Source organism: Bombyx mori, chromosome 10, assembly GCF_030269925.1.
Source record: "Bombyx mori chromosome 10, ASM3026992v2".
NCBI lineage: Eukaryota > Metazoa > Arthropoda > Insecta > Lepidoptera > Bombycidae > Bombyx > Bombyx mori.
Window position 1 is genome coordinate 9,529,976 of NC_085116.1, and position 20,631 is coordinate 9,550,606.

General features: G+C 36.7%; 1 protein-coding gene across 12 annotated transcripts in view; it reads left to right on the forward strand.

Moving 5' to 3' along the window:
- LOC101743970 (phosphatase and actin regulator 1) overlaps positions 1–20,180 on the forward strand; it is a 62,289-nt gene extending 42,109 nt beyond the window's left edge. For 6 of the 12 annotated variants that reach the window (XM_038013269.2, XM_038013277.2, XM_038013279.2 and 3 more), the window contains 9 exons: positions 7,286–7,396; positions 7,672–7,857; positions 9,690–9,897; positions 10,305–10,337; positions 12,146–12,325; positions 14,237–14,364; positions 14,758–14,897; positions 15,269–15,405; positions 16,167–20,180. In XM_038013269.2, coding sequence (XP_037869197.1) covers positions 7,286–7,396; positions 7,672–7,857; positions 9,690–9,897; positions 10,305–10,337; positions 12,146–12,325; positions 14,237–14,364; positions 14,758–14,897; positions 15,269–15,405; positions 16,167–16,182 — 1,139 coding nt within the window. In that variant the 3' untranslated portion in view covers positions 16,183–20,180. The remainder of the gene's footprint in view (positions 1–7,285; positions 7,397–7,671; positions 7,858–9,689; positions 9,898–10,304; positions 10,338–12,145; positions 12,326–14,236; positions 14,365–14,757; positions 14,898–15,268; positions 15,406–16,166) is intronic. The other 6 variants (XM_038013271.2, XM_062670646.1, XM_038013275.2 and 3 more) reach the window with 2 other exon arrangements.
- The last annotated feature ends 451 nt before the right edge of the window (positions 20,181–20,631 follow it).

Consider the following 20,631-nt stretch of genomic DNA (forward strand, 5'->3'; position numbering starts at 1 on the left):
ATAAATAAAAATTACATCCTGTAGTCAAATTGAATTTCCCATTTCAATGTTTGCTGAATGACTAATATAAGTATTTGTGTACCATAAATCCTACTAAGTCCTACCGCGAATCAGTAATGCGTTAAACTGCCACTGCGGTCATCCACAGTGCCTATCCAGAGGACTTTTTTGCCACGTACCATCCGGCTATGGAATGAGCTCCCCTCCACGGTGTTTCCCGAGCGCTATGACATGTCCTTCTTCAAACGAGGCTTGTGGAGAGTATTAAGCGGTAGGCAGCGGCTTGGCTCTGCCCCTGGCATTGCTGAAGTCCATGGGCGACGGTAACCACTCATCATCAGGTGGGTCGTATGCTCGTCTTCCTACAAGGGCAATAAAAAAAAAACTTAGATTTTTTACGCGGTATCTTAATTAGTCATATTTAATCACTACTGTCTCGTATATCAACATGTAGTTGAAGTTAAATACATCAGCTACTTGTCATTAGATAGGTCAAGAGCTCATCTAACATCGAGCCCAAAATGACTCGAGGGATTGTTGTGTTAGTTTTATTAATTAAAATTATTCATCAAGGGTAGGCAGGGCTATGTACGAGCTGACGTAAGCACAGCTATAAAAGTCCCTTTCAAAATTATGTTATTCTGCTTAATGAAAATGTACGCATATTATCTCTCAAAAAATCGATAGCTGAAGAAAAAAATGTTAACTACCATGTGAACCTCATACCACCGTACTTCATACCACCGTATGAAGTAATTATTTGTTTTTTTTTTTTAATATTATACACTTTTAATAAGTATAGCCTGTTAAAAGTGTACGTAACACCACAGAAATTCATTACAGAATAGTACATATTTTAAATACAACAAAATATCAATTAAAATAAGGCTTAAAAGACCGAATAAATTAGATTCGTCACGGACATTGTAAAATTAATGAATACGATGAACGAAATTATTTATTATAAAAGTTTCAAGTTGCATGTTCGAACAAAGAATTTAAATTCTATAGATAAACTGCAAACAACGACAAGAGTTCAATGTGACTTCAATGTGTTGTGCACTTAACCTTTTGAGTTAGTCTCTTGTCGCGGCGTGGAGTGACGTCATCTCGACGAAATCCCAGGATGCAGCTGGAAATTAAACAAACGTTTTCGCGTGGGAGGATGACGTTTAACTCGCTATCCTACGTATGAAGAATAATTGCACAAGGTCTTCGAAAATAATACTTTTTATGAAGAAAAAGTTTTCAAATCAATATAGCATAACAATTCAAGTATAATGTGAAAAAAATACCACGTTTAATAGTATTTTATTTAACCAATAAGAAAAGAAAACTGACTTTTCTGTTAACTCCGCTGAAACTTTTTGAAATCCAAATAAAGCTCTGTTAGTCACACTACAATTATTATTATAAGCTTATGCTCAGAAGCTTCTTGTCCTATAGAAGCTTAACGTCAACATACGTTATTAATCTAATCTTTAGAATGATAATTTTGAAATAAGAACTTTAAATGTTTGTATGAATAATCAAGACTGGAACTCTTGAGTTGAGTATCAATATTGTTTATCTATTGATAATTAAATATCTTAGCAGCGTATTCTCACACTCCATTGTATAAGTAGTTGTATGGTTAAAAACATAACATATCCTGTGTTGTTATGGACTTCGGCGTTTATAGATTTGATGTAGAAGTTTAATTATTGGCATTATCCTGCCCTTAAAAATGAGGTGCATGTGTGCTTCACGGCAGAAATTCGTTATGCTAATACTAATGCTAATACTCGAGAGGAATTTAAAGAAAAATAAAATTCGTAATTTTTTTTAAATCACAGACTATTTTACACACACATATTCTGATTCAGTTTTACAACTGAAAAGGAGTACTGGCAAGAAACTCAACGTCACTTATGACACATAACACGAGCTTCCACGATTCGTAGGCATGAATAATATACTAATGATGATGAGGAAAAAAGATGATATTCAAACGAGATTTTTAATTTGAGATTTTTTTCCCAATTTAATTATTGTTAAAAATTGAAGATTTTTCATCTTACTTTCCGGATTTCATATCAGTGTTGTTATTTAAACCAAAATTGAAAGAGTTATAATAAATATAATAAATAAAATATATACATATGTATATATGATGCCGAAGAGGATTGGTAAAATTTAGTAGATATTGGTGTATGAATTTTTTTTTATTCGTTATTGCAGTTACGATAACATTTTAATTAAAAATCCTCCAATACTCGTAGGCATTCACACTTTGTGCACGTTTTTCTTTTATTGATGTCGCAAAGGCACTGTAAAACAATATATTTTGTAACTGAAGTAAAAATAGAATTCTATTAATAATTAAGAAAGAGGTTTTAAGTTTTTTGGTTTTTACAAAAAAACCAAATGAATGAGTAAAATTAAATATTGAAAACAAAGCGAACCGGCATGTGGGCGGACTGAGGGCGGGCGGCGATCGAAGAACGCGCGGGGTGCAGGGGCTTGGGGGGCGAAGTAACGATCGCACAAGCGGCCGCAGTCTTCCAGCCGCGAGCGCGCCGCGAGCATGAGCGACGTTGGCACGCTCGCCGCCATGGACGCCTTCGCGGGCGGCGCGAGGCGAAGGCCCGCGCGCCTTCCGCCGCCGCCGCCCTTCGTGCCGCCGCCGCCTCCACATCGCCATGACCACTACTATGTGCGCCGCAAGTCACCTGTTCCGAGACAAGCCGCAAACCTTTCACTCTTCACACGGCCCAACGGTACCAGCAATAAACTTCATTGCACCACTCATCTCACTAAAATAATTATTTTCCATGTGCCAAGTTACAGCTGCGATTACTAAACCCAAATAATGCCAAATGCAATACTTAAAGGAACTATTACATTCTTCTTCTTTCGATATTAGATTAATTACGTGAAAAACTAATATAAGTATTGTTTGATTTGGTTTTCAATAAAGCCTTGGGAATGTTCGAGGTTCATTGACCGATATTATTTCATATTCTACCTCGAGCAGTGTTATTATAGATCAAATTCTCGACTTTCAACAAAAATAAATGCAGACACAGCAAGCTAAGTTATTGTTTGTTCTGTACGGAAGGGGTGTTTCTTTTTTTTAAGTAAAATTAATATTATAAATGCTGTTATATGCTCTAGATTTAAAATAGAATTTGGCTATTTTATGAATTATGCTTTTAGACGTAAAATATCATTCAATTACCCTTTCATGGTATGCATCGAAACATTTTGCGAGGAGCTCATTATTCATGCGACAGTAGTCTTGAAACGGTAACGACCAAAATTTTATACAATAAAATTTTATTGCAATTGACATTTACATCTAAAACAATAAGATAAGGTTAAAACATCACTGTTTCATAAAATTCTCTTTTAAAATGAAAAAGTCGTAAAAGTGTCCACGAAAATTTTAATTTAATATTAGGGGCTTAAGTTCGTTTGAAACAACAAAATATTCATTGTCAGAGCACCCTGAGGTGAAGTTAAGGATAAACCGCCCACACGGCGCCCGCTTTTCATAATTTCAACCCAACAATTCCAACTTTGTTCTTACGTAAATAGAACATTAAATTCATACGAATTTATGTCCATATTTAGTTATGTATAAGGGAACTTCCTACTCTTTGATGTAGGTATGTGTTCTTATTTTTATTATATCTCGTATTATTGTAACAACATTCATAATTAATTATCGGACCTCCATTGTAAGAACACAGTCTAAAAGTGTTATTCACAGTATTGTCCGTTTTAGTTTGTTCCTTTTGTTTGTTTTATTAATCATTAAAAATATGGTTTTGTGTATTAAGTACTACCTACTAATATTTTCATTAAAGAGTAGCTTCTTATCCTTAGAACTCTGAGTGAGAAAAAAATAAATAACGATGCTTATTTGTATGGTAATGTATCGAAGTGTGGCGCCGGCGTAGTTGTCGATAAACAACCGTCGCATGGCCTTGTGAAACTATTTGCGGCATGCCTCGAGTCCGCCGGTCGGTACAAGCAAACGAACGTACTTTTAATTGCCCTCCTGAATGTCAATCACCACATTCCGTTAAGTCACAACGTGCACAGAAAACACGAAAAAAAAATATATTATACATATCGCCGCCATTCGTTGTCATAAGCTTCCTGTAACAATGAAATAAGGTTTCCTGTAACAAAAAAAAAACTTTTGAATTTTTCTATTTTTTTTAATATGCTAATTGAAACTGTTAAAAATATGTGCTCTAAATAAAAATCTACATAAAGATAAATAACGAAGCATATTAAAATACTTTACACGGGCGCGAGGGAAAACGATTTTCCTGCAATGGAATAAAATGATGGCCTCGGAACGCCCTTGACCGGGTGAGGGGCTCCGCTCCTAACTGCTGCATTGACATCCAACAAGCGACCCTATAACGATGTTTGTTTCGTTGTAGGCGGTTCTCGTTTCCAGTAAACATCGCAATACATTAAATATTATGGCCAATTTACTGAAAACCCTTACTGTATGCCAAATATTTTCACGTACAATATATTTATAGATGAATTAGTGGTACGTTACCCAACGATTATTATTTACCATTAGCTTATATGTACAGACGACCACACTCCGTCAATCTTTGCATCGATTCGGACAACGTAACGTGAATACCGTATACAGTTTGTGAGATTGAGACATAAGAATAACAAACAGTACGCTTATATTATTCAAACCTGACCGCAATACACTTATCGAACAGAAATAGGCAAGAATGTGTTTTCTGCTGACCTATAAATCATTTTTTGTAATGCCAGATATAATTGAGATAAAAAGTCAATTTAGATAGATCAGATAAATAAGCATAGTCAATTGCCACAATGTCGAATAATATTTTGTTCTTCAAAAATCATTATTGAAATTAGTATAGTTGAATCGAGATAAAACTTAAATTGATTTTATGAATTAAACTAATAATTCCTTACGGAAAACAGTAAATGAGACGGCCGTCCCACGTGTTTTTCGTCAAATAGTGTTCTCTTAACGTCTACACATTCTTCATCAGCCAGCAAATAAACCGACTGCGACCTACTTATTTATTTTTATAATTATATTTAAGATAAATGAAATATATAAATAAAATTGGGTTTTCGTAATTCCACATTTTTTACTTGCTTTTCGTTAACTTTTCTTACACATAGCAAAAACAAATTTCAAATAAAAACTTTGGCTAAAAAATGGGTATTAGATTAGATCGGTATTTTAATTTAGGTAGGCGTGGGAGGAACTCTTAATTCCAGTGAACTTTTAGAAAAGAATGTATTTGTTTAATTTGAATTTAATTTATTTTGTTAAATTCGCAATGTAAACGGTCCCCGGTATAGTTTATCAGATGCGTAAGCGTGCTCTCGTTTTTCACGTACGAAATGTGTATATTTATAATGAGCGCATCTTCGTCGACGTGTTTGTTACGCGGTATGACGAGCAATTCTTTCTTCGCGTGAAATACGTATTCTTGACATTGAGCATGTTTACTAGTGGTCCCGCAGTAGTCGAAATTCGACTATCATTAATTGAAAGTATAAGTTTGAACATTATTACGGCTCTATTGTCAAAGACTATTATACTTCTATAATCACAGATTTCGCCAAGATTACACTTTAGACAAATATTAACAAAGACAAACAATATTTAATCTATTCTCAAGACTTTATGCAATAAGTCATATGCATGTGTGTGTGTGTAATGTTTTCTTTATTGATTTAATGTATCTTTTATGCATTATTTAAAAAAAAAATTAGCATTGTGCACTCCTTCTCTATATTCGCTTTAAGTGTGGGAAATTTCATACTCCTCCGTTCGCGCAATTTTCGTAAAAAGAGGTACAAAGTTTTTGCTTCACGTATTAATATATATATAGATAGATTCCACATACAAAAAAAAGGTTTTTTTCTTCTATTAAAGTTTATCAGTAATGTTCAATATCATAAATAGGTATGAATTGAAAACACGTGTTGCGAAAGTTGCGTAATGTTGCAACCCCCAATGTCCTTGGGTGGGTGAGGGGCGGCTCGGCCAAGGGCGGCTGCATCGATCGGAACGATGCTGTGCCTGTACCGATCGCGCATCTTCCTTTTTTGTTGAGTGAACGGCAGTAATATAGTTCTTTAAATATAATAAATATATAGTATTTCTATATTTCCTTCCAAATTATATTAACCCAAAAGAATATGATATATGAATAGAGTACGGTTTCATTTTATAAAAAAAAAACCCAGATGATATGACAATTTTTATAATAATCAGTAACATTAATTACAAATACAGCGTGTAAAAATGTATAATTGTGTTTATTTCACAGTATCTTTGAAACATTTTGAGTAACATTTAGCAGTAGGTCACATGCGAGTTGGTTGCGAAGCCAGCGTTACCAGTTGCGCTGTTTACCTATTGCTTCATCCCAACTTTTGCCATTCAATAACAAACATACTAAAACTGAAAGTATCGAAGAAACTCTTTCGAGAATTGTTTTTTATTCTCAAGAATGATTGCAGCAAATATAACAACATAATTATCATTAAAAGATGTAAAGAAAAAATAAACTTTTAAAATGTATAACATATTACGAGTATTGTAAAAAAAATATCTTGATTTTTGATGAATTTATAAATGGCAATAAAATTTATATTTTTCGATTGTGACGAACTCGTGATAAAATTGCGTATCTACTAGGTCTTGTAGTGAAGCATTAATAGAGTTCCATGGCGGGGCCAAGGCCGCCGCCGACGCTTAGTCCGCAGTGGTGAATGGAAGCGCGTGCCTTCACTCATCTAACTTCTATTATTAGGAGCATCGACATAGTAAACTCATACAGATGCTCCGCATAGACGCTGCATGCACACTATGACGCCAGTAATAACTTCAATTTACCGCTTTCCGGTACACGATAATATTACATTTTATGTTATACACCACACTTTTTGGTGTCTGTCATCAGTAAAATTTATTAGTACATCAAGGTGATTCCGTTGCTTTCGTTCTAAAATGAAATAGTCGATTTTACGATTGACTAGGTCATAACACTATACTTTAAACAATTTCAAAGGAAATGTTAAAACCAGAGCTTCTATTACACCGTTTGTTTCACAAATATCTTTGAGGAAGAAGACAAAATATACCAATTGCTCATGTCATAGATTCCTCCTGCCTTTCTGATAAAATTATCAGTTTTTGTTTTTTGTATATTAAGCTTTATTTCAATAGCATGAAAAATCATTTTTAATTGGTACACTGTATTTCTTTCAGAACCAAAGAAAGATAAATTGGAAAATGGTGGTGAAACGACCAGGCCTGAAAGGCCAAACTCATTGACTGCCGGTAAACATCCTCGACGGATATGTTACCAAGGCGACGTAGGTGAGTATTGCGTTAGGTCTAATTAAAATTTAAAAATAATACGTGCAGCCAGATGTTTTGTTTGTAAATGTTATTTTTAGAATCAGAAAGACTTATTTACCGGATCTTCTGACCTCACCAATAATAAATAACAAAGTAAAAAACTTACTCCGGGATTTATTTATTTTTAGTTACCGACTGTTTTAAAATTCAAACTTAAGAGAGATTCTATTTGAACTATTCAATAAATGGTAATAATTCATAGATTTTAAAGACATAATTCGTTTCGTCTGCAGTAGGTGGCTACAATACGAGAGGGGAGGGTGGGGATGGAGAAGAACCCTTAGTTCTGTCGGAACTGCCTGAACCACCCATCGCTTTATCGGAAATTGGTCCCATTCCCCCACCGCCTATGTTCAGTTCACCAAGTCCCACGCGACATCACCACCAACACACGATGCCTCAACATCCTCACTCCGACTGTGAGTATTTGCATTAGTTTATTCGTATTTTGGTACAGAAATAGAGTGGTGCTGGCATATCTTGATACTACTACAAACCGCTTCCAATCTTTTCGATCACGACGTGTACAACCTGTTAATTTCAATACAAAAATAACGGAAGCTTACCGCAATAGTAACATCAAAACTATTTGACAACATAAAAACGGAAATATGTGGTCGCGACACGTGCTCGTTGATATGATTAGTAACATAAAAACAATTTGTAAGATCTTGGCTTGAGTTCAACGCGTAGCGAGAGCGCACAACTATTAGTAGTAATGTATCGATCTAAGAGTATTCCGAATTCTTTTACGAAAATATCGAACCGTAAAATCTAGTGTCAACACGTAAATTTGTTACGTGATGCCCTATTTAAGATTTCATGTGTTTGAACGTTCATTGGCGTATGAACAGACGAATTTGCGATCCGTTCTGTTTTATGGGATTAACAGCGCTCTACAATGCCATTGCAACTCCTACGAACTTAAGGGTGGGGATTCAATTGCGTTGGACTAACGTCTATTTTGGCCCGCAAATGGCTATGAGTGATTTCTTCGCTGTAGACACAGAAAATACTATACTGACCTATATGGACTCATAACGTATTGTATTTTTTTTTATTGCTTAGATGGGTGGACGAGCTACAGCCCACCTGGTGTTAAGTGGCTACTGGAGCCCATAGACATCTATAACGTAAATGCGCCACCTACCTTGAGAATAAGTTTTAAGGTCTCAAGTATAGTTGCAACGGCTGCCCGCCCTTCAAACCGAAACGCATTACTGCTTCACGGCAGAAATAGGCAGGGTGGTGGTACCTATCCGCGCGGACTCACAAGAGGTCCTACCACCGTATAATAAAGCTTTCATTTTTTAATTTGTATAATGTAAACAACTGGCTTAACAAAATAACATGTTCATTGTACCGTCAGTATTTGTTTGTTCATTGCATTGACGACTGGGCGATTAATAAATTGCCTAACGTAACTGACACGGATGACTACGTTGCGGTTGAAACAGGCAGAGTTGTGGTACTCGGCTTATAATACGCCCTAGAATTAGTGCATAATCGCTACATATTAATTACTATTACACAGTACTATTAATATACCGGGTGTCGCATTCATTACACAGCGACTACGATTTTTTTAACTAAGTTTTGCCTGTGGTGTTTTTACTATATTTCATTACTGGTGGTAGGACGTCTTGTGAATCCGCACGGGTAGGTACCACCACCCCGTCTATTTCTGCCGTGAAGCAGTAGTGCGTTTCGATTTGAAAGGTGGGGCAACCGTTGTAACTATATGAGACCTTAGAACTTATATCCCAAGGTGGGTGGCGGCATTTACGTTATAACTGTCTATGAGCTCTGGTAACCACTTAACATCAGGTGGGCTGTGAGCCCTTTTTTTTACGTTTCCCTACCTATGCTGATAGACTAAAGTGTAGATGTGCTCACGGGGCTCAAACCGGGGTGTTGCTAACACTGGCCCTAGCAAGAGCAGTGCTTCGTAGAATCTACCACCGGATCGAAAACGCGACTGACTGAGAAGATCCCGCGAGAAACTCAGTAAGCTATGTCTATGGGTTAATTTGCTCGTCGAGCACTTCGTCGCAAGCGACGGGTTCGGCGAGAACAGTGACCGGTGCATGAGGTACCTAAAAGCACCATTAATGGATCGGGAGAATCCGTAACGACGTATTTAGGGCGACGTCGACTATATACCATTCCGTCCACGGGATCGGGTAACCGCTGTGGGCTCGTCCACCCATCAAAGAAATAAAAATGTTTTTAACGTTCCTTAAATTTACAGCCGAAGAGGAGGATGATCCAGAGGAGGAAGACGTAGAGCCACTGGCGCTTGCTGGTGACACGTCGAGGATCGAGGAGATTCCGCCGAAGGAGCCGCTGTACAATGCGATGCCGCTCAAGTCCGCCCTCAAGAAGCGGCCCGCGCCCTCCGCCTCGCCCGCCGCCACGCCGCTCGCCGCGCGTCAAGACCACCATCACGCCAGCTTCAAGTCAGTACTCGCACATTTGTCACTCGATTATATTACGTATACAGTATCCATTACGACTCGTTTTCACTAATCTATCACGAATCATAATGACTCATTCACATACTACGCTATGAAATTATAAAACATAATTATCTACATATTATAATATCAAAAAAATTAACGTTGTCTCACTTTGAATAGTCGTTCCTAATAATTACACTCATATATAAAAAAGTATTATAATATTCATTAAAATAGTAAAATAATCTGTGATTTTGGGTGTACTGAAAAATCTATAGTTAAACATGGAATGTAATAATAATATAATTGATTAGTTTTCAATATTGGCATTGATGTTACAATCGTACAAGGGTAATTGTGGAGTTAGTGTAATCGTGTTATTATTTCCACCATGCGTCGGCGAGCAGACGGCCGCCGCCTAAGCCCAGGATCCGCATATGGTAATAGTCGCACGCTCTCTCTGTACGCGCCAGTGTTGTTCGCGCCGCCGACAGACCTGCCGACGGTCCGCTTCGCCTTACTCTATGCATCGTGCTCTGCACGCTTCCCACTCATATTTCCCTCTTCAAACCTTCCCTCTTCTATTTATTCATCTCCTTTTACGACTAAAACAAATGGTGAAAAAAAAAGCCCAAACCGAGAACTGGTGGTGGGACCTCTTGTGAGTCCTCACGGGTAGGTACTACCACCTAGCCTATTTCTGCCGTGAAGCAATAATGCGTTTCGGTTTGAAGGGTGGGGCATCCGTTGTAACTATACTGAGACCTTAGAACTTATATCTCAAGGTGGGTGGCGCATTTACGTTGTAGATGCCTATGGGCTCTAGTAACCACTTAACACCAGGTGGGCTGTGAGCTCGTCCACCCATCTAAGCAATAAAAAAAAAACTTTGATACGTTTATTGTCGCTGTAAACAGACAGAATATACGACTCATTTAATGGTAAGCGATTAATGTCGCTCATGGACATCAGCAAGGTCAGGGGCACAACCAAGCCTCTGCCTAATACCTAAGATTGTTTGGCTCATTTAATAGAACAAGACTATCAATTTTGAAGTTCATTGTATAATTGTTCCTGTCGATAATCTCGTCCAGATCCAAATGAATTAGATTGACCAATTACACTATCGATAAAATCTACGCATTTCATAGAAAACTAACTTCATTCATGTTGTTATACTAAATGTCGTTCTGTGTTGCATGTTTATTATTATTATGTGTGTTAAAATTATTATGTTTCATTTCTAACATAATTTAATTGCATTTATTTTAATCAATTTAAATGTTTAGTTGTTTGAATAGCTTAGCATACATGTTTATAGTTAATTTAAAGCTTCTTTAATTATTGTTTACAAACCTTAAACTTAAACACGATTAAATTAGATTCCGGAAAAAATAGCTATTGAAATACATACGTACGTACAAAACAAGACTTTCGGAACGAAAATATCCAAATACGACTTTCACGGAATGTCATAAAAAAATTTTGTGCACTATTTATTACCTTTTAACTGTCAAAAACTAAATTAGAAGTAAATAGAGACATAGTAACATAAAGTACCGTGTAGTCAGAATTTATGATTTTTATTATTAATTTTTATTTTTTGGTTTAATTGGAAACCAATTATTCTCCCAAATAACGACCGCTCTTCACAGTCTTCATTATTGTACTACTCGTATCAAACTGAATAGAGAATAGATTAAATTTGTTTGGGCTTTATTTGTTAAAAGCACAAAAATTCTTAATGCAGATAACGAAACATGTAATAATCACTGGTCAGAATACAAAACAAATTTTCGGAATAGATAAAAAAGCCCGTATTGAAGTCAATTAAAACAAATCAACGTCAACGTTTGATCTAAATCTGGCTTTTAAGAGCCAACAATATGTTTTCACAAATATTGATCTTCCAATGTACCGCAAATTACACGCATCCTTTATTTTTGTGACAGTAAATAACGCAACTAGGTATATAGGTCATTAAAAAAACTTAATATTTAAGTGTACTTCCTGAAGTGCGCTTAAATTTTAAGACTTTTTTTAAGAGAATAGTACATTAGAGTCAACAGTTTACAGAAACATTAAAGATATGACCAAACAAAGAAAGTATTGGGAAAATAATGCCAAAGGAATTACTGTTTTTTTTTCTGTTATCGCTTCGACGAGAATACGAGAAACGAGCATGTCCGAAATATAACGCGGTTTACTGTTAATAGTTTAGTTTTAGAAAATGTTTAATTTTATGCAGCAGTCGACCGATTCGCGTGGGCAACGCCATGGAGAACAAGGAGAACGCCAGGCCCTGGGACGGCGAGTACCGGGACGACTACACGAGCGAGTCGGAACGAGTCGCGGCCAAACTAGCGAGAAAGGAGAGCTTAAACATCAAGTTAGCTTTGCGACCCGACAGACAAGAACTCATAAATAGGTAATTGAGTGAAGCATTAACTGACACAGCAGCTTTTACATGCAAACTTTACCCTATCGCAAATGCCAATAATTAATATTCATTTCTTCAACTAGGAATATATATGTTATCGTGTGGATAGCAATAGTAGCAAAGGTAGTTAGTTAGCAATACTCACAAAACAGTGATAAAGCATAATTAATCTGTAACGATTTTTAGTGTTATCATTGTGGCACTGCGCAGGTGCCCTACGGGCCGACAACGTTGTGGTGTGTCGGCATGATGTATCCGAGGTCTTATTTTGAACTACCTAAATTACTTGATGTTATTGATGTTGTTATTACTTCGTCGTGGAAGTCCTTCGTGATCTTATGTTAATTACGGGCTTCTTTAAGAACATTTGTACCTGCTTGTGGGATTTGAATTTTAACTTGATATTTATACATAGTAGCATTAATTGATACGAGGACGCCGAACGTTTTATCCTTGAGAGTACGATGACAACGTAAAATAAATAAAAAATAACCTAATATATTGAAAACAAAATCTAAGCGCGGAGTGCGTCCGCCAGCTGCCCTGTGTGGACGCCAGAGTTTTGTATACTTTACATTACGCATCCACTAAATATAAGATTACTAAACGACAGATTAGGTAGGGATCTTCTTCTTGGTCTCCACCTTATCCCACCAGGTGGGGTCGGCACAGCTAATTTTTCTCTTCCATTCTCTTCTATCAATCGTCATCTCAATACTCACTCCTCTCTCTCTCATATCGTCATTCACACACTCCATCCATGTCTTCTTCGGTCGACCTCTTCCCCTTCTACTCTAGATTAGGTAGTGATAGCTACACATATGAATATTGATTTTCGTCAATGGTATGTTCCTACACTGATTCCTTATTCCATTTCTACTTTTGAAATTATCATACTCTGTATTTAAATACATAGAAAAACCACAGTATGCGGTGAAGTTTGTTTCCGCCAAACTAAAAGAAAAACTCGTTGTTATTACATCATAAGAATACATTGTCAATGTCGCGACCGACTCTCCGTTGCGTGGCTAATGAGGGTTGTCAGTCATTGTGCCGTTCATTATCGTACAATCTTCACGGATGACAGCCGACGACGCGCGCATATTTCAGGAACCGGGTGCGGGATTAAAATTACACACACACAGACACACACACGCGCACACACGCACACACATCCATACACTAAATTCTTACAATATTCTAGTCTTGTGACAGATTTCATTAGGCAGCTAGTTTTTATATCGTTTTGGAAATGGGTCGATTGTATCGTTCGGTTTTTATTGCGTCGTCAGTAACGCGTGTACTAGATAGCGTTTATACGAGACTAGATCTCGCGTCGGGAGGCGGTGTATATGCATCGCAGCCGCCAGGCCTACGGTGCACGCCTGGGAGTGTTATTTTCGTCAGTACAGTCAGATGGACGGACTCATTGTTATCAATGTTTTATTTCTTCCTGTTTATGAGATCTCGCTCTTGGCACTGGCATTGTTACAGTTTAACCAATCGACATTGGGAGTTTCTCTGTTTATTTTCAGAGTACACCTCAGTCCATTTTGCGACATCGTTGAAGTCCCACACGATTTTATCTTGGATGTTGTCGCGTTTGCGTTCTATACAATTGACCGGATTAAAAGTTGTTAAACATCAGATTAGGGGCTTGGGATCCAGCCAAGAGCGGTGTGTTAATCGGATATCATGAAAACGCTTTCAGGATCTCGTGAGCTTCGGCAAATTTTATATCGTGGCCGTTTGGCAATGCACACTCGCAACTGTAGAAAATAAATTTTATTGTTGTGCTGCGTATCCCCCCCGGGAGAAAGTTACGTCAGTATGTAACAAATATAAATGTAGTGTGTAGTGAGAATGTTGCACGGGATTGATGTGAATCGTCGTGTGCAGGAATATCCTGGTGGTGCAGAGCGAGCACGAGCGTCAAGAGTCCTGGGAGGCCATCGGGGCGCGGCTCATCCGCCGTCTGTCCATGCGGCCCACAGCCGAAGAACTCGTCGAAAGAAACATCTTAAAAAGTAAAGGTTTTTTTTCTTCTTCGAATTATTTATCTATACATATAAATAAATTTAGAGTGTCTGTTTGTAATATTGAAATAATCGCTTTTTACTACCTGCATATGAATATATTATATACGGTATATACACCAAAATAACATTTTTTACAATTTTTGTCTGTCTGTCTGTTTGTTCCGGCCAATCTCTGGAACGGCTCCACCGATTTTGACGAAACTTTCACTGATAGGTAGCTGATGATATAAGGAGTAGCTTAGGCTACTTTCTTTTAGACTAGCTTCGCCCAGCCGGGTAACATCGCGGGACTCAGCTATCAATAATGTTTGAGGGCGGGTCGCTAGTATGTAAATAAAATCAATAAAATAAGCACCGCTAATTTTTAATATATATTTTCAGGCCAATCACCCGCCGAAGAGAAGAAGCAAAAAGAAGAAAAGAAGCGGTACTTATTGCGCAAACTCAGTTTCCGACCCACGGTAGATGAGCTCAAAGAGAAGAAAATTATCCGCTTCAGCGACTACATCGAGGTTACTCAAGTAAGTGCATTTCGCGTACTTATTCTACTGACTATTATGACCGACTCAGTGGTGCAAAAGTTAGCGCCTTAGACTGCTGCGTCAAGGGTCATAGGTTCGATTCCCACATCGGGCAAACATTCGTTTAGTGAACAAGTTTATTTTCTGTTTGTCTGGCTGTTTTTAATCTATACATGTATTTTTTTAAAGACGCATACAAGTATTTATATCAGTCATAGCACAGGGAATCTTAAATTGGGGTCGGATGACTGTGCGTGATTTGTATCCAATTTATTTAATTTAATTTCTTTAATATATTCCAATTATAAACCGATATTAATGTGAAACACAAGTTATTGGTGTTTAAAAATCATGTATACTTTTGCATACAGGCCCACGACTACGACCGTCGCGCCGACAAGCCGTGGACTCGCCTCACGCCGCGGGACAAGGCCGCGATCCGCCGCGAACTCAACGAGTTTAAGAGCTCCGAGATGGCGGTGCACGAGGACAGCAAACACCTCACTAGGTACGAACTTCATTTGTCATTGTCACGCGCCCACACTAACGCACAGCTGCTTCGTGAAGTTTGTATATACAGGGTGATTTTTTTTGGTCAGTAGGCTTAGTATTTTTATAAATATGTAATTATAATGAATGGCGATAAATACTAATCTATTCGAATAGAAAAGGACAGTAAAATATTCATTGCATGCATTATGTCGATATGCACATGCATATCGACATAAAACAAAATATTTCTGATTGATTAGATAGTTTAAACTGAAATTGAAAATACCACTTGTGGGAGGTTTACCGACGGTGGGAGGATCTTCTCCACCGACGATCCGAATGTTGTTCGGAATTTGTATATGTATATGCAAGCTTATTTTGGAAATTTCTTAAGCGAGATTCAGGCATCTGTCGAATATCTTGTGTTCTGTGATGGCTACCGCCACAGACTCAATGAGACTGCGAGAAAGCTAGTGAAAACATATACTTCGAATTTTTTTTTTGCTTGTATGTGTGGACAAGCTCACAGCCCACCTGGTGTTAAGTGGTTACTGGAGCCCATAGACATCTACAACGTAAATGCGCCACACACCTTGAGATATAAGTTCTAAGGTCTCAGTATAGTTACAACGGCTGCTCCACCATTCAAACCGAAACGCATTACTGCTTCGCGGCAGAAATAGGCGGGACGGTGGTACCTACCCGTGCGGACTCACAAGAGGTGCTACCACCAGTAAATAAACTTTTTTAAACATAACATGTATGTTTTTCTCGTAGATTCCACAGACCATGACGGCCGAGGCTCGCAGCGGGCGGCGCGGCGCGGCGCGGCGGCTGAGCCCGCGAGCCGGACGGGTGCGCGCGCCTCCGCTTGTCCACGTTGACCACTCCGATAGCTCACCGCGTCGAGTCGGTAAAGGGTTGAATGTTCTAAAGCCGCGCGGCGCCGTCGTCGCGGAGCCGCGGCTGCTACTGCGCCAGTGCGGTCCTGTTGTTGGTCTAGTTATCGTAAGGCAGTCGTCGAGTCCGGAGGTTCATTTCGTGCCGACAGTCCCCGGACGTACCTATACATTCTTCGTATTGACCTTCGCGGAAGGTTAGTGATACTGATTACGTGGTGGAGATTGTGCTCGTTCGTTACGAATCGTGAGGTTTGCGCGTAACTATGTCAGTTGCAAGACACTCGTCCACCATGTAACTTTATGAGAATTTGTGATTTTTTCTAATATTCATAGCGCTTTTAGCTTCGTAGTCATTAAGCTAGATTGGTTAACTTTTATTTATTAAATGCGTTTCTTAAACCCGTATTTAACTGTCACAAGATTTTCAAAAATCGTTTCTAATAATGTATCCCAGAATTTAGAGTAGGTATACTTTGCTAACCTCTGCCTTGACAGCGGTTGATGGGTAACTTACTCATACTTGAACGAGAAGTTCCGTTTTGTGATTTCATTGAAGATTGTTATTATAATTCTTAGAATTACTTTTTTTTAAATTATAATAATAGGCGACGTGAAACATTTTTAACATAATTTGGTTTATTAAAATTACCATATTTAAAAAATAAATAATGCGTAGCTACCTAAATGTATATTCGAATTTTAATAATAAAATAATTTTTGTATACTATTGCTGTTTTGATCGATGAATCAAACGCTCAATTAATTATATTTAGTGAATTTCTGTTTTCAAAATCTTCCGTTGACCAGAGTATTCAGATAATAAATTAACACGCGTACAGTCAAATTTGAATTTTAAAAAAATACCATATATTTTCCATTCAGTTGACTAGCTAAATAAAGCAATCATATTACGAGAAATTAATTTTGTAGCAAGCGTCTGATCCATACAGATTGCCAAGTACAGGGACAGAGTCGGTGTTTGCTAAGGGCGCCTCCGCACGGTCGTGCCGTGTCACAGATAACACTAGTGTTGAGCTCAATTTTTAAGAGACGTTTAGTTAGTTGTCTATTGCGTAATCTGTACGACACGAGCAAACTCGGCGGGAGCAAATTGTTAGACGTCATGTCGCACTAGAGTAGGGATTAGGGTAAACCTCTTGAAACTTAACGAAGTATCGATATTGATCGAATAATAAGCTCTTATAAAGATGTAGTTGTTATTCTTGTGAATTAACGTCGAAGCGCCTTGTGAGATTACGCGGTGATCGCTTACGTGATCGGTTCACGTGATTCGTTTTCCGTCTTTGTTGTGGTGTAACGAAAGTGATTCGATACTAAAATGAGCAATAATACTGCTGCGTGATCCTTTGTCGACTCTTTCGACGTTAGAGTTACGACGTTTTATATTACTGTATAGATGACTTTCTTATAGAGTAATACGTAGTTAGGTATTGGTTATATTATGTTATGTATTTTTTTTTATAAACGCGACATATTGTTCAGTAGTGGTGCCATTTTTGTAATGTTTTTCGTAATTAAACACATGAATATTCTATGAAAATTTGATCGCATAAAAGCAATGTCATTATATTGTACTTTAAAAAAAAAACACAGGTACTATTCTAAATGTTCGACCTGAATTATTGAATTATGCCAAATTTGTTGATCTGTAGTTAGTTCTTCATGTTTTGTATTCGCAAAATGATTTTATACAAATTTGGATTTAATTGTTATCAAGAATTCGAGTCAATTTACAATGGAATGTATTTGAAAGCAATGCAATATGTAAAGTAACAAAATGTTATTATGTTAATGTTTTCACACTGATGGTTGAGCGGCGTAAATGTGCAATTTTGTAATACTAATTAAAAGTAATACGATGTTATTATGGTAGCGAGCTATATAAAACGTTTGTATGCTGTGGTTACTCTTGAGACCATTCCATTATAGAATAAAGTGGAAGCCAAAATGACGACTTATTTTTCTAATAAATTTTGTTAGATTTGCAATTAAAAATAAGGAAAAAAATACTTAGATGTTTATCGATATATGTAGTTATCTCTATATTTATAAAAGTTCTGTATTAACATTAACATCTTTGTGAAATAATATTAGCAGAGAGTTACGATGTCGTTATTATTGTATTCAAAATGATGTTACGTTGAAAATTTCATTGCAACTCAACTGTACTGTTTTTTTAGATTTACCCACGGACATAATTTGGTTCTCTTTGTGTCTTGTGCCGTATGTTTTATGGGGAGTGCTGTGAAGAATTGTCTGATATAATATTATTTTTGCCATCGCACCATTTGATTCAGAGCTTATCCCCAATACCTACAACCTCTACACCACGTACCATTTGGCACTAAGACGAACTAGTCTTTCTTTTTCAAGCAAGGCTGAATAAGTCTTTAGTGATAGGAAGCGCCATGTTTACGATCTGTTTCAATAAATAAAAAAAAGGATGTATGTGATTAAATACACTTTCACACATACTCAAATAACCAAACGAATATACAAGGTGTGACGGAATTCTCAATTTCAACACCTTTTTTTTTAAAGGAATTTAGGACCTGGTAACTAAGACCTTTAGGTCAAGTCTTATTTTAATTTTCATGAAAACTTTTTACATGAAAAATTTTCAACACAAACCATAAACAATGTACAGATTAAATATCGTAAACCGTAAAGCGAAGGCAGCTGGCAGACTAGGCTCACCGCCGCGCATCACATGACGCAATGGACACCGCGCTCTAACTAATATTTGCATTACATTGCGTGTAGTTCAGTCGTGATCATTTTAATGTTATTGTGTCGTCTGCCACCAGCACCTGTCTTCGTTTTCGGGAATGGCTTTCCTACGCTCTGTATAGTTTGTGAATCAGCTAATTAATACATGGGAAACATTCTAGATATTTTAGTCATAAAGTACTATTTATAGTAATCGTGACTATCACACGGGCTCGTTTACCGTTGGGAATCGATGAAGCTATTATGTTCAAGGACAAATAACCACAAAAAAGATCAGTTGAAAGCAACCGTCACTATTACTGTAAATATGAGATAATTATTTTCCAAAGATCTATAACTCAAATATCTTATTATAAATATACCTACCTACTTCCTGCATTATATTATAATATGATCTATGATTGAGTATAGTAGAAGTAAACATGTTTCCGCCGTTAACGGTCAACGTAAACATCACCTTTTGAATTGTTTTTCTTGCATCTATATACCTACAATATTTAGAAATTTTCGAAATATGTAATATGTTCATTTTTAAACACACACACATTGTTCTCTTAAAGTACGGCGCTGTGAGCTGTCACGAATATCTGCGCTATTTTATTTACTATTAAATTTTGATATTTAACCTAGCATAAAGACAATATGTAGCCAATGTAGTAATTTCATTAATAGATTTACAATATTTATGTATCCTAATTAGACTAACATAATTTTATAAATAATAGAGATAAACTTGGAGAATGTTTAAAATCGTAGGAAAACAAAATAATAATAATTATTATTATACATCTTTACGAATATGGCGTGTATCGTTAAACGCGTAAAACTATCTACAATATTTCTGATTATATCGATAAACATTATTTTTAAAGTTTGTAAATATTTTTTAATTACTTATGACATAAAACATGGAATCTCTTTTTCCATCGATATCGTATCTGTTCGTGCTATGGCGGTTTTTTACAATTTTATTGCTATCTTCAGTAATCGTGTATACTGTTGCTTTTATTTTAACATTATGTAAATTATTAATGACATGTTGTAATAAGTATAAATTGATAGCCATAAAATTACTTGTTTTATAAATAAATAAATAAAATAAGTCTGTAAATATCATGATTATACATTAAGTTTTATACTTCATTGTTTTTGATTTGTTTACATGTTGTCCCTTTTGAATTTCAAGAATTAAACAAAATTGTAACGCACATTGTGAAAAAATTATCAATGGTAGTTATCAAGGAACTCTTCAAGAAATTAGACGAAGAAAAAAATAAGACCTTAAGAAAATAAGACCATTCATGAAATTATACAAAAACAATACAATACAAAATGAGATTCTCTAAAATATAACGGATATTGTACCAACTTTGTGATATCTATCGGTTCCGCTAACCACTTAATACCAGACGGGCCATGATTATGTTCAGCCAAAAAAGCAATAGAAAAGAAGCCTTTTATGTTAGAGCTTATCTACAGTAGAAAACGACAAAAATAAATCAAATTATTTCTTTCTTTTTATACAAAATTCTTAAAGGTCATAGTTGAAGTCTTCGACTTATCGAAAAGAGAAACTGAGCAATTTGCAG